Genomic DNA, 14,101 nt, shown 5'->3' on the forward strand with positions numbered 1-14,101 from the left:
GCTGTCAATTTGGTGGCACTATAAAGGTGTTGTGTATTTTGAGCTGTTTCCAAGCAACCAAATGATCGACTCAGATGTTTACTGGTAATAACTTATGAAATTGAGGGAAGCAATCAAAGGGAAAAGGCCAGAATTGGCAAATCGCAAACGAATCGGGTTCCACCACGACAATGCAAGGCATCACACATCTATAGCAACACGTACGAAATTATTGGAGCTTGGTTGAGAAGCGATGTCGCATCCTTTACATAGCCCCAACCTTGCACTATCACCGTGTTATAAACTAAATCAATTCCCTTTGAACCTCGATCGCCACCAATTGTGTAATTGAAATTGGTTCAAATTGTCCTAGGCATTATCGTAGAAAAATTCGTTATAAAAATGAATTCTGTGACACGAAAATCACTTCCAAATACCGACAGGTCAACGTAAAAGAATGTAGTCATCTTTACATGACAGTTTAGTTTATTTTCAATCCTTTATTATATCAGGAACAAATTTTACTAATTGAAACAAAATATTACGTCTTAAACTGTGGGATAGCTTGCAAACAATAAGTTTATCATTAATCAGATTGTTTTCTTGATATAATAGAATAATATATCGATTTCTTCATTATTTAATAAAGATGCAGTAATTTGCAATTAACAAACTGCTATAACCAAAATATTTTCTTGAAATATTATAATAATTTATTACCTTCACCCATATTATGAGATTATTTATTAGAATGCAATTTATTAAAATCAAATAATAGAACGGCTTTTTAAATATTGAAGCAAGATATCACTTTATCATTTCAGCTTTGACCATGTGTAATTGAAAACAGTACAGAAAATTTCTTTGAGAAATCACAATTTCTTTAGCGTCATCAAGATTTTCTTTAGCATCAAGATTTTCCATTTCGACAATTTGACTCGGTCAAGCTCAATCTATAATATCTATATGTACTATTTCCAGTCCTCCTTAATCATGTCTGCAGCTTTCTCGGCAATCATAATAACCGGCGCATTCGTGTTTCCAGAGGTAATATTCGGTATAATCGACGCGTCAACCACTCGCAGTCCCTTAATTCCGTGTACTTTAAGTCTCTGATCCACGACGGCCATCTTGTCAGTCGCTGGACCCATCTTGCAAGTCCCACACGGATGATAGATCGTCATTGTGTAGAATCTTGCGTGGCATTTCCAGTAATCGTCCGATGGAAACTCGAAAGACGAGCATTCTGGGATTCGATTTGGATTCGCTTTGGCATTTAAGCTTTTCAAAGATGATGTCTGGCTGAGATTGTATATGAAGTTTGCACCTTCTATCTGTTAACATCAGAAAATCATTTGGTTACTACAAAAATAGATTTAACTCGTCGAATGAGATTAATTGAAATATCGGAATATGAAATGTTATTACTTGACAAACTTTGTCTTCGTTTTGATTGTTATAGAATAATATTATTCTAGAGATTATAATTTAATTATTATTACTATAATTTTATTATATTTACAATTTAATTATTATTGTAACGTAATTGTTATTATAGAGATTGTTATAGAATAGTCTACACCCGTTTTGAATAATCTGTGAAACTGCTAAAGTAAAAACCATATAGAAACACCATCAAGAGAAACTTTAAACCTGATGATCTCGGAACCCTACGTCCTGAGATCCTACGCTAGGAAAACAAAAAATTCTCAAACTTCAAACTTTGTATACTTTTTAAGAACTGACTATTATCAAAATCCAAAAAGGAAATAAACTGTTAGCGTTATCATAACCTTCGTCGCTAAAAATATTTTGATTCTACTGATAATATCAAAGAATCTCAAACAGGAACACTTTCAGGAAAACACAGAAAGCACTTCGTAATTTCAAGAGGTAAATATAACGGTGAAGGAACAGTTTCTGTCAAGATTATATTGTTTTGCAATTTTAATACCCATCCATGTATAATTCTTTTGCATACAAGTTCACTAATAGATCCTTTAGTAGCTCTTGTTCACCATCGTCATGACTTTCCTCAAATGTCACGTGACTCCATCCCTGACGTCACGAATAACCAGTTTAGCAGGGTAGATCTAGAGGTCAGCAGGGATGTCACAGAAGCTCTCACGTTTGTGACTTCGGTGGTCGTTGACTGGTGACTTGGTGACTTCGTTCAGGTGATGTCGCTTCGGTGGTCTCTACCCCTACTCTGCTGAACTGCTCATCCGTGAGGTCACGACTGTATTCAGCTGGCATTTGAAGCAATTTACGCCATATTGACCTTGGTCCTAGTTGTTGCATCGTAACGATAACCGTATATGTAAACTACCATGTAAGTAATCATTGATAAAATTGAAATTAAGGGACAGCATGAAGTTGGAAAAAATGTGTACGTTTACCGTAAAAAAAAGCAAAAGTGTTTCTGTTTGAGATTGTCCTATATTATCAGTAATATCAAAATATTTTTAGTGATCAATGTTATGCCAAATTTAGCTGTTCATTCCCTTTTTGGATTTTGATAATAGCCAGTTCTTAAGTTCGAGAATTTTTTGTGGTTTCTGTAGCGTAGGGTCTCGCATAGGGCGTAGGGTTCCGAGAAAATCAGGTTTAAAGTTTCTCTTATTAGTGTATATGGTTTAATGTGTGTAGTAATAATTCAAACAAATAATTCAAATTTCGTTATTTTTATAAATAGACTTTTGCATGAATACGTTATTTTCATGATTCGTATTATCTTCATGAATAAATTACGTGGTACATTATGCAATTACGTGGTACGTAGCACAACTGTAGTATTCTGAAATAAAAAGAAAAAAATTCTTTGGAGCCCAAAGGGTATAAGTGGCTACTTACCAAAACGTTAAGGTCATGTGGATCCTGGAAATAATTGGGAACGATAATCGGATGCTCGTTCACGTTACTCGAACGCAATTTCACGTACCCTCTGCTACGAGGTCTTAGCAAAAGCGGAATGACACTATATGAAGGTTTGTAGATTATATTCTCATACATCTCTGCGTAGAAGTCGCCCTTCACACCAGCGATCCTACTTGCGAAAACACCGCCGTCGTTTGCATCCGTTAAGCTTGCCAGGAAGAGCTGTATATCAGGATGATCGTCCGTTTTATTCGCGTACCTGAAGCAGGATTTGAATAAATTTGTGAATATAGTCACAAGTTCTAAGTCATAAGTTCTCACACAAATTTGTTATTGATAACATGCAGGAAGAGGACGTAATTTCTTGATAAGTATTTGAGGATTTATAGAGTTCATCGAATATCTTGTTGAAAAGACAGCGCTACAAAATTTCATGATGACTGAGAAATGGTATTCCGAAAGTAAAATAACCCTGACCAATTAGAGAGGTTGTACAACTGGTGTCCCGTCCTCGTTAGCAATGCAGTGTAGTGCTCGCTATCGCGTCAGTGGGGTGTAACCGTAATCGCACTTCGACTGATCCTTGTTTTTCCTGAATATCTCGTTAATGAAGCCGTTTGCATCATTTGCGTTAAGAAAAAAGTTACTCTCGAATTATGACTGTGATAAGTAAGAATCTAGTTAATTAGGTAACATGTTTACACTATAAAGATTCATGAGTATAATCCCTATCTTTGCGGAGGTAAGCAAAAGCTGACAAATTTGAAAGTCTCCGTTTTATAAACAGAACAGTAGCCAGCAACATAACGACTCAAACATCTTCTAATTTGGTGTATATTACATTATAGTGGATTTTCTTTCGAACGAAGTAGCTTGCATATACTGTAAAATGTAATTAATGGGTTATTAGTAATTATTCGACTGCATTTCTTCCCTTAACGAGTTTAATAAGCTAATAATTGTATTAAAAGGTTTATCTTTAATAGTTTAATAACGGCATGCATAAATGCATCTTTAATTAATTATTCGAAATTTTTAATGACTTAAAATTACATTGCAATAGATTAAATACACAGATTGGTGAATAGGCCGACAAATTCTCGGGAATGAACGGTCTTCTGTTTATTATAAGATTTGATTATTCATAGATTTGAATCCATTAATTAATGAAGAAGTTATTGTTAAAAATTGAAAAATATGTTAACTGTTAGCATTGTTAATGGCATTAGTTTATCACGTGCTGATAATTAATCCATGTTTCCTAATATTTCACGATCTCTTGTTTGTCATTGTAAATAGATACTTACTTAGAATTGATAAATGCCATAGCTTCACAGTTTGGTACGGTATAGAGACCTCCTCTGTGCTCCAGGGCGAAATCCGTGACGACTTTCTCGGTGACGGACTCGAACAAATTGAATGTGAATGGGTCCTTCCCCGTATAATTTGCTGGCGGGTCTATCAAGTAAGTCATACCACCCATTGCCACATGGTCCTGCAGATTTTCACCCACGCCTGGTGAATCGAGCACAGTCTTCACCCCTACAGCGTCCAAATGATCTTTCGGACCGATACCGGACAGCATGAGCAATTGCGGCGATTGTATAACGCCAGCGGATAAAATGACCTCGCGTTTTGCCGTGACCGTATGGCTGATCAGGCCTACTCGAAATTGGACGCCATATGCTGTCTTTGAATCGTCGTCTGCAACAATGAAAAACATTCACACATCAAACAAAATATTTGTTTACAGATAAGTGACATACTGACACTAGATCTTAAATTGAAATTAATGTTGGAATGGAAACCATGTTATATTTGAAAGAGTTTGAGTGTGTATGGAGATGTTGAATGTTCTTGGAAGTTGTCTAAAGATGTTTGAAGACCTGTAAAATGTTGCGTGACCGTTTTGGAAACAGCAGACGTGTTGACTCGATGTTTAATTAATAATGCTACTGGATCGAAAAGCATACGATAGCGTTTGAGTATATCTAATAGGTTGCCTAAAATGTATAAATTAAACTGTGTCGATTTAAATAAATCATAAGATGAAATGAATTTTCCATAGGGAGTGTGAATGAAAGCATTTCAGGGACAAATTCCAGCAATTCCAATATATAATTTCAAGTTTACGGGCATGAGGTGTGTAGTACGTGTGTATATAATGTATGCCTGTAATGTATATTTAGTGCTTTCTCTTATCAAAGCTGAGAGATAAACCATGTAGACCTCGAAATGACATGCAACTAAGTATCAGCTAATACAATAAATGCGAAAGAATGGTAAGACACTAAAGTTAACCATTCACAACCACACATTAGTCGCACACGAATATCGTTCTTCATCTGTCATTGTGTTATACGCTGTGTATAATATTTATTGTTCAGATGACTATGAATGTAAAATTCTGCATGCAGTTCCTTAAAATTCATATCGTTGTGCGTAGGAGCTGTGTAAGATTAACTTAAGCTTAGATTACGATGCGACATGATGCGTTGTCTGTGCAGCCTGCCATTAATTGCCAATTGCTGTCGGCAAACTGCCGACAACAAGTTTGAGTGTGATTTATTGTCGTTTATTATATCGGCCTATATCTCAAATCAGGTACAGTACAGTACATGGGTCCCGTGCAGCGGCGTGAGGCGTCTACCAAGTGAATGTACATATATACACGAACGTACAAGAACAACCGAAATGAATGTCCCGGGTTACCCAAAAAAGCTATAAACGGAAGCATCCAGAAATTCTAAAGCCAGCCTCTTGCACAAGAATATATAGACAATTTCCAACAAGCCTAAATTACAATATAATCCCTTAAAAACATAACTAAAATATTCGAAGTAACATGCCTTCGCTTATCAGAATCTTCTCCACAGTCGAGAGTATGCTCACATCCAGATTTTTCCTCTTGGAAGCAGACCGGAGGAAAGCTTTCGCAGTGCTGCATCGTAACCCGTCTCTCAAAGTAGCCTGGGAAATGGTGACCCCGGTTTGAGTAGGTCCATTGACATCCAGGACATCGTATCCTAGTTCTGTGGTAGCCTTTACCAGATACTTGGTCATGGGAGTTTGGTACCTGAAGTGCTCAACGGTCAAGTAACCGCCAGTGTGGTGATAAGGCGAATTTTGGTATTCTTCAATCCTCATGTCTTCGGACTTCTTAAAATAAGGCAGCACACTGTCGTAGTCCCAGCCTGGATTTCCCTCTTTTTCCCAGTTGTCGTAGTCTCTCTTGTTGCCACGGATATAGAGCATTGCGTTCAGCACACTGCTACCTCCGAGAACCTTGATATTCAGAGTTTGAGTACATGTCAGCATAATTTCTGAAGGCTTATATAAGGTTCGACGGAATTGTAAGGAATTTAATTTTATGGTGTTTGTGAAGGAATTTGGGATACTTAAACGTTCGCGTTGGGCTGTATCTTGTATAACAATTTGAAATAGGTAATAGTCATAACAAATAAACCCCGCTAATTTAGGGCAAAATATATCAGACAATGCTTCATTTTAAATAGAAACATTTATTTTACGTTTATATTCGGTGTTCAAATCAGTTTTGGTCGTTCTGTTCTAAGCTTCAGATTCGATTCATGGAAATATAAAAATGTCTATAATTATTTAAACAATACCCATTACATTTGCCGACCTTCCTCCACTTATGACAACTGATACATGTCGTTAGTAAAAAAAAAATGCACGGTTTCGAATCGGCAAAGTTGTCGATGCATTTTGTAATGTTTTCAACATTGATGTAATGCGTGTCCGCTGGGAAGTGATGCAGTGGTCGAAGCACATGACTTAAACCTCATCTAATATTATGTGCACTCGGCTACACGATAATTACTTTTGATCAAAAGGTCTACAATTGACCGGAAAATACTATCTGTATAAAGTAATCAATTAAGAAAAATATGTGCTTAGGTATCTTTACAGTAACTTTAAGTGTCTATGTTTTCGAAACGAAAGAAAATTTGTTTCAGCGATGTCTTAAACTCCCTCTTATTTTGCATGTACTGTATCATATAAAATATATCATTGAATAAAGTTGCGGATATAAGCCGTAAAATGCACAGTTTAGAATTATTTATCTGGAAGAAATTTAAAATTAAGACACTACATGAATTTAATTGTAGTTATCGGTATTGTAGAGTACATTTTCCAATTCGAAATAAAAACTCTGCAATTAGCCATATCTTCGCGATTAAAATATGAAAGAACTAACTAAACCTAACTGATATTGTCTGAGATATAATTTGTCGAGAGACATTTACTTTCACAATATTGATACATTAGGTAGCTCTATTTTTCAAGCGAATGCTACCCTCGGTAATTGAAGTCTTGAATTCTACCTTATTCTCTATGTATAACACAGTACAATTTTTAATTTTCAACAAAATGGTTCATATTAACAGCGCAATGAAGCGATTTGCTCTCAGTGACGTCACTGCAAAATATTACAATGCAGTCGGAAATAATTTTAGGTCTCGACATCTTCTTATCGTTAAGATGAATTTGTGAGTCATTCATATGCCACACAAAAATGGATTCACGAACTACTTTCACGCATTTTCCTAAGAAAAGTGTGATTTACCAAAATTAAATTACTCTCGCAACTTTATACTTGAACGAAATAAAATACAGATTTGATATATCTTGAACGTGGACATTACTATATCAACAATTTTACCCTGCCACGCGGCCAGTTGCACTGCTGCTTGTCCATTGCCTGACAATAGTTGTTCGACGATTCAGTTTTGAATTGCCAGTCCAGAGGGGACAATTGCAGAAGCGGACATATCGCAGGCACATCAGAGAGTTCCGGTTCATCCGGCCCAGCTTCCACCAGGAGCACCGTCCAATTTCCATTCTCTGACAGCCGATTGGCTATCACTGATCCAGCTGATCCAGCTCCAACCACCACGAAATCGTACTCATTTTGCAGATTTAGCGGCGATACGGGTTTCACTCTATTTTCACGATCCGCAATGTCTGGTCTGAATAGTACGATCAGTAGTTGCAATAAAATGATGAGACGCGCTTCAAACAGGAGGGTAGCCCCTATCCTAAGAACTGTGAGCCAACCTCCTACTGACATGTCGATCGGCGCACTATTGTAGACCTGTTTAGCTACTTTCCCGTGAGGGCAGCGATTTTATATCCAGGGCAAACACCAATCGGCGGGCTATTTTGCCCACTTCCGATGGCAACACTATTTCTTCCTTAGCTTTTCGTGGGACTCCTCTCCACTTAACTACATTTTACATTATTGGCTGAAGATAATGGCAGAGTTCGACTGTAGATAACGTCGAATTTGAGTGAAATAGAATGAAAATCGAACATTTTACATATAACGGCAATGGGTGCGAGTGAGAGAGGTAGAATAGCATGAAAACCTTCCCCCTTTTTTTCTCACCTCCCCACTTCGCTAAGTCGCTTGCTCGTAGCTTCGCCTCGCAGCTTTGCTCTCAGCCCGTGGATTTGCCCAATGCCCGCCGCAAAGCACGTTGAAGAGCTCCGCACTATAGACTTGTTGTTGCAGCTGTTGACATCTCGATCGACAGATTATATTGTCCCTATTAACACTATGCCGTCCGGTGGCACCACGCTGGTGCCGTGTAAAAACTATCTGTTGTATGCCGGTGGTACCACTTTTTTGCCATTTTAAAAAACTGAAATAATATTTGAACTACATTTCTTGGGTGTTAAAAGACAGCAAAGTAACCATTGCATTGTGCTTATTTAATTAAGAATTAAGTACTAAAATTCTTGGATGAAATATCTTAATTTTAGGAATTTATATAACAGCTATCTTCGAAATTTTTTTTTAAATATAAATTTTCCAAGCTATTATGCCGGCGTCAAACTTAAGAATCATATCTAAGATCTGCGGAGGGCATGGTGTTAACAGTCTAAATTGTATAGTCTATGTGAAAAAATTTGATTTTCTATGTTGAGTTTATAAAATCAGAATTTGTACTTGATTCTTTCGTATTACTGAATCCTGTTTTGAAGTGAAAAAATATTGATGCGATAGTCCATACCTTGCTAATTCAAATAAGAAAAAAGAATGAAAAATGAAAATTTGTATGTACGTGTTTTTGAAAATATTTGCAAAAGTTATATGAACACGGACTTAATAGTGATTGTGAATGGTTCCCTGGCATAATTTCTCTCAGTATAAAAATATTTATGCATTACAGCAAAGCTTTCTACTTAAAAGTAGAAAATAATCATCACAAGCCGAGAAATAGATTTCAAAATTAAAATCATTAAGTGTAACCCGTTTCCGTTGAAGTAGGCAGAATTTGATGATTCGTATCTTTTATACATACGCGAAGTCAACAAAGCGACAAGTGAAGTCTTCCTTAATTTTACATCTGCTTTATTGTGAAATATTAGTTGCGTTGTAATTAAAATCCCTTGGTTGAAAATGTTCAAACGCATATGAAAAATAGTAGAAAAATGGAAAATACATAATCGATTCACCCCCGCAGATATTTTTTCACTTTTTACTTCTACAGTTGCATGAATCCATAGCATCTCGCGATGCAATATAATGCATCCTGCAATATAAAATGTAGGTTCCCATTGCAAAATGAATCTCCAATCGAATTCGTCTCCCGATATCCGATTAGACACTTCATAACTGGTCTATAAAGTCTTATATTGTATATCCTTATATAATTATGGCGGATAGAAATACTTTTATACTGGCTCTGAAACTCATATGTTACGAGCCGAGAGCCAGGTAGCTTCGCATGGCCGGTAGTAGGATGCGATTTTCAAATTTTGATGAAAGGGAATTGCGTGGACTAGCCGATGTTTCTTTCATCACCGGATCATCACTAGGAGGTAGGTTGGTAGAAATTAGAGTTTCGGGCCTTCTAACTTTTACAAAGAAGAAATGATGATACACCTCGAGCGGTAAAGGTATATCTCTGTGGGTTTGTACCAACTACTGTTTTGAATTTAGAAATGGAATAATTAAATTTGGTAGAAATGCTCAAAACAGAATCAAACTCAATCTCGCTAGCGTTGCATCGTCAGTAGCTGACCTAAAAGTAAGCCCGCTATTTAGTCGCGTTTGGGCCGTCTATATACCGAAAATTTCCTTTAAAAAAGATATGGAGGATTGCTATACATGTATATGCCCCGGTTTGAGAAGGTTCGTTTTCGCACTCTCTTTGATTGTACTTAACTCACGATATACGTTGCGAACCCGGCGATCTCGCAGTACGCTTAAGTTTAAGATAAGATAAAAAAAAACTTTGTGTAAAACTCGGGAAAAAACTGTGGAGGAATTGCAATGGCGCATCGTTACATTCCTCGAACATACATCTCAAGGCCACCAAATTTATCTGAGCCTACAACGAAAATTTAAGAAATGCTTTCCGTACATCCCGGTAATTTCTATGCGTGCTGAAATTTTTATTGATGTCGTTATTCCCACGCCAGTTTCCTGCTACAACAGATAGCACGACTACGAACGACTATACACTTTTGAACAGTGACATGGTTTCACTCTTACACGATAGGATAAATTATGGTAACCCTCGTATCGCACTGCAATATAGAATATAACACTATTTCGTTCTAACACGATAAAAAAACTGCGAAAACCTTTGTCCGACATTGTAGTTTTACAGCACTGGATAGTATGATTTTTGCTTAACATATATAAAAACTTCATTCGTTTAAAATATTGACGGGAAGGAATAATGAACTATAGCGCCTTTACATAAAAATATAATTATTATAATTAAAGGTACATGAATATATACTCTTCCGCTGAAAGAAGTCCAAAATTCAAAAAGGGAGCTGCAGCATTGTCTATCTTCATACCATGAAATCTACCACGTTTTCTAAACAAAATTCTATATAAAAAATGTTCAACGTTCGATTATGAGTTGAAAAAATATTCGTATAAGAAACGACAGATAATGAATACGAAGGGAGATACATTAGTTTTTCTCAGAAATGTTCGGAGGCCGGAATTGAAACCGGCAGATTCGAGAATACTAAGGCGCGATTCTTCAGGCCTCGCAGCTCGTTTTTATAGAATCTCGGGGCTGTCGACAAGAAAAGGCAGCGGCCAGCCTGCCGGTGTACATTAATATAAATACATAACAATTCTAGAATGAAAACGATGATTTAACTTTTTTATTTCTAATTTTTTGCCACGATTCGGTGGCAATTCGGAGGCCACATGCCACGATTCAAAGGCAATTCGCACTCCACCTGCCACGATTCGACGGTCACATGCCTTGTAACTCCACGATTTTTCTTACCTGACTTAGATCCAACAAATCATTTTGCAGACCATTTTTGTATCACACGCTTGACCGATTCCGCCGATCCTTAGCATCGACATAGTAACAAATTAAATATTCGTAGGACTAGCACACGAAAATTCACAACAATCCGAAATTTGCTATTGCCGGGAGAAATTACTGTAGTTTCTCCGTCAATCCTGGAATTTTAAGTGGCCCTGGTGGACCGAAGACAGTCGATCGTCGAGGAAGAACGACATACTCTAGATACGAGTACTCCTTGAAACTCTGCGGCGATAACGCAACGAATGGCTTGCAGAAAGATGTCTAGGGAAAATACCGACGATTCTGCAGTGGTAGTGATCGAGGTAGAGGTGTGATCCTGCGAAAACAGGGATCGACTCGTCATCCTTGTCCGAATTGTAGCTTAGGCAAAACGCTATCTAGTTCGAGCTCCACGATGTATTATCATCCCTACGTAGTAGGAAATACATGTTAACATACTATTCGCTGCATGCCTGCATTATTATTGTGTTAAACCACGTTATTTCCTACACGACAGGATTTTCATGCTGCGAGTAGACGCACAAGTACAAAATTGGAACAATAAAATCGATGATACCTTTGCAACTTTGCGCAACACGTTATCCTGTGGAAATTCTGACAGAGATAATGCAATCGCGTTGCTACAACATGTCAAGATCATTGAGATAAAGTGTCGATACTTTTTAAAAAATTAAGAAATATTTAACAACTATATAAAACAATCCAATTAACATCTTAAAAAATTCTTCTTGCAGATTAGCTTGAAATTTATTGAAATTAATTCGAATGACTAACACTTTTCTTACAGGAAACCTATTAACTGGATTTTTGATATGATTGTGCTGTATGTAAAAGAAGTTAGATAAAATTTCCTTTTAAATAATAATTTCAGAAGTTGTCATATCATGAAATTATATATAATTATATTATGAAATTTCAATGTTTCCAAAATTTAATCCAGAAACAAAAACACTTAATACAGATTACCTAGCACTTAAGATATTTAAATGGATCTCGATTTGCACAAGAAACTTTTTAATTGGAAGAAATATTCGGATCCAATTCGGTTTGCAATTAACAAGCCACTATGAACAAATTATTTTCTTGAGATTAAAATAATTTATTACCTTCACGTATATTATGAAAATATTTTTGTTAAAATAAATTGTTATCTACAACGCCAAGAATTTCCATTTCGATAGTTCTACAAGGCTACACTCAATCGATAATCTATATCTACGGTTTCCAGTTCTCCTTGATCATATCTGCAGCATTCTCAACAATCATAATAACCGGTGTATTCGTGTTACCAGAGGTGATATTCGGCATGATCGACGCGTCAACCACTCGCAGTCCCTTAATTCCGTGTACTTTAAGTCTGTGATCCACGACGGCCATCTTGTCAGTCGCTGGGCCCATCTTGCAAGTTCCACACGGATGATAGATAGTTGATATGTACAATCTTGCGTTACATTTCCAGTAATCATCCAATGGAAACTTGAAAGATGAGCATTGTGGGATTCAATTAGGATTCGCCTTGACGTCTAGTCTTCTAGGCTGAGACTGTACATGAACTTTGCACCTTCTATCTGTAAACATCAGAAAATCATTTAGACTAGAATGGAAATGGATTCAACTTGTCGAATGAGAATAATTGAAAAAATTAGAATATAAAATATTATTACTTGACAAACTTTAACTTTGTTTTGAGATGAGATAATGAGAGAAGTTGAACAAAATAACTAGACCATACTGAATATTCTATACCCGTTTTGGATAATGTGACAAAATGCTAAAGTAAAGCACATTTTAATTTCGCGGTATAAGTGTTAAGATTAACGAACAGTTTCACTCGATATTATTTATTTCTTGATTTCAGTATATATACAATTAGGAAATAATTACATTTATTAACAATTGTAGTAGTCGTGATAGAAAGAATATTGAAAATTGTCTCTAAATTTAAAGTGAATCGGATAACAGAAGCTTGAAAAATCGTGTATCACAGGACGCAGGATTCCGAAGAAATCAGGTTTAAAGTCTCTCTTCATAGTGTATACGGTTTCATGTAGAAATAATTCAAACGTACATCATCTCGTTATTTTCACAAACAGAACAGAACTCTTTTATAGATACATTTTCAGAATCATATACTTAAAAAGATCGATTTTTTTCAAACTACTGGATAAGAATACCCTATTAAATTGTTAACTCTTTCCCACCTATGTCGAGTCAGACTCGACATTGACTTTTGCAATAATACTTTATTTTCATACGATTCGCATTATATTCATAAATAAATTACGTGGTAAATTACACAATTACGTGGTACGTGGAACAATTGTAGCATTCCTAGTTGTAGTTAGGTTGCAAAGTTACACGTGCGAGTATGCTTGACTTACGTTGTAGCTAATTCTGAAATAAAAGGAAGAAAATACTTTGGAGTTTTGGCAAAGGGTTTAAGTGCCAACTTACCAAATCGTCAAGCTCATGTGGATCCTGGAAATAATTGGGAACGATGATCGGATACTGGTCCATGTTGCTCGAGCGCAATTTCACGTACCCTCTGCTACGAAGTCTTAGCAAAATAGTAAAGCCACCATATGAAGGTTTGAAGATTATATTCTCGTACATATTCGCGTATAATTTGCGGGCGGGATAACCAAGTTAAGCATACCAGCCATTGCCACGTGTTCCTGCAGATTTTCACCGATGCCTAATGCATCGTGCACATTCTTCGCCCCTATAGCGTCCAAATGATCCTTCGAACCGACACGGAACAGCATGAGCAATTGCCGCGATTGTCTAGCGCCAACCGATAAAATACCACGCGTTTTGCTATGACCTTATGGCTGATCTCGTCTAGTCGAGATTGGTCACTTCATCTATAACAATGAAAAACATTCAAACATCATATAATATATTTGTTT

General features: G+C 36.5%; 2 protein-coding genes across 4 annotated transcripts in view; one reads left to right on the plus strand and one right to left on the minus strand.

Annotated features, from left to right (window-relative positions):
- The window catches only part of Flo2 (flotillin-2), a 483,891-nt gene that overhangs the window by 317,185 nt on the left and 152,605 nt on the right, over positions 1-14,101 (plus strand). The window lies entirely within an intron of this gene.
- LOC117223452 (glucose dehydrogenase [FAD, quinone]) lies at positions 448-8,001 on the minus strand. Its single transcript, XM_076521508.1, has 5 exons — positions 7,544-8,001; positions 5,706-6,141; positions 4,164-4,560; positions 2,833-3,115; positions 448-1,313 (listed from the first exon to the last, which is right to left on the minus strand). Exons 1-5 carry the CDS (start codon positions 7,949-7,951, stop codon positions 951-953), a joined length of 1,887 nt encoding a protein of 628 aa, XP_076377623.1. The 5' UTR covers positions 7,952-8,001; the 3' UTR covers positions 448-950.

This window comes from Megalopta genalis, chromosome 5 (assembly GCF_051020955.1).
Source record: "Megalopta genalis isolate 19385.01 chromosome 5, iyMegGena1_principal, whole genome shotgun sequence".
Classification (NCBI taxonomy): domain Eukaryota; kingdom Metazoa; phylum Arthropoda; class Insecta; order Hymenoptera; family Halictidae; genus Megalopta; species Megalopta genalis.

What these genes read in the sequence shown, in the direction of transcription:
- LOC117223452 (XM_076521508.1), bottom strand. Translation starts at nt 7,951, where the DNA reads ATGTCAGTAGGAGGTTGGCTCACAGTTCTTAGGATAGGGGCTACCCTC. An exon ending in GCAACTGGCCGCGTGGCAGG is followed by an intron (nt 6,142 to 7,543) that starts GTAAAATTGTTG and finishes CTGAATATCAAG; the next exon opens with GTTCTCGGAGGTAGCAGTGT. An exon ending in CACATGACCTTAACGTTTTG is followed by an intron (nt 1,314 to 2,832) that starts GTAAGTAGCCAC and finishes TGATGTTAACAG; the next exon opens with ATAGAAGGTGCAAACTTCAT.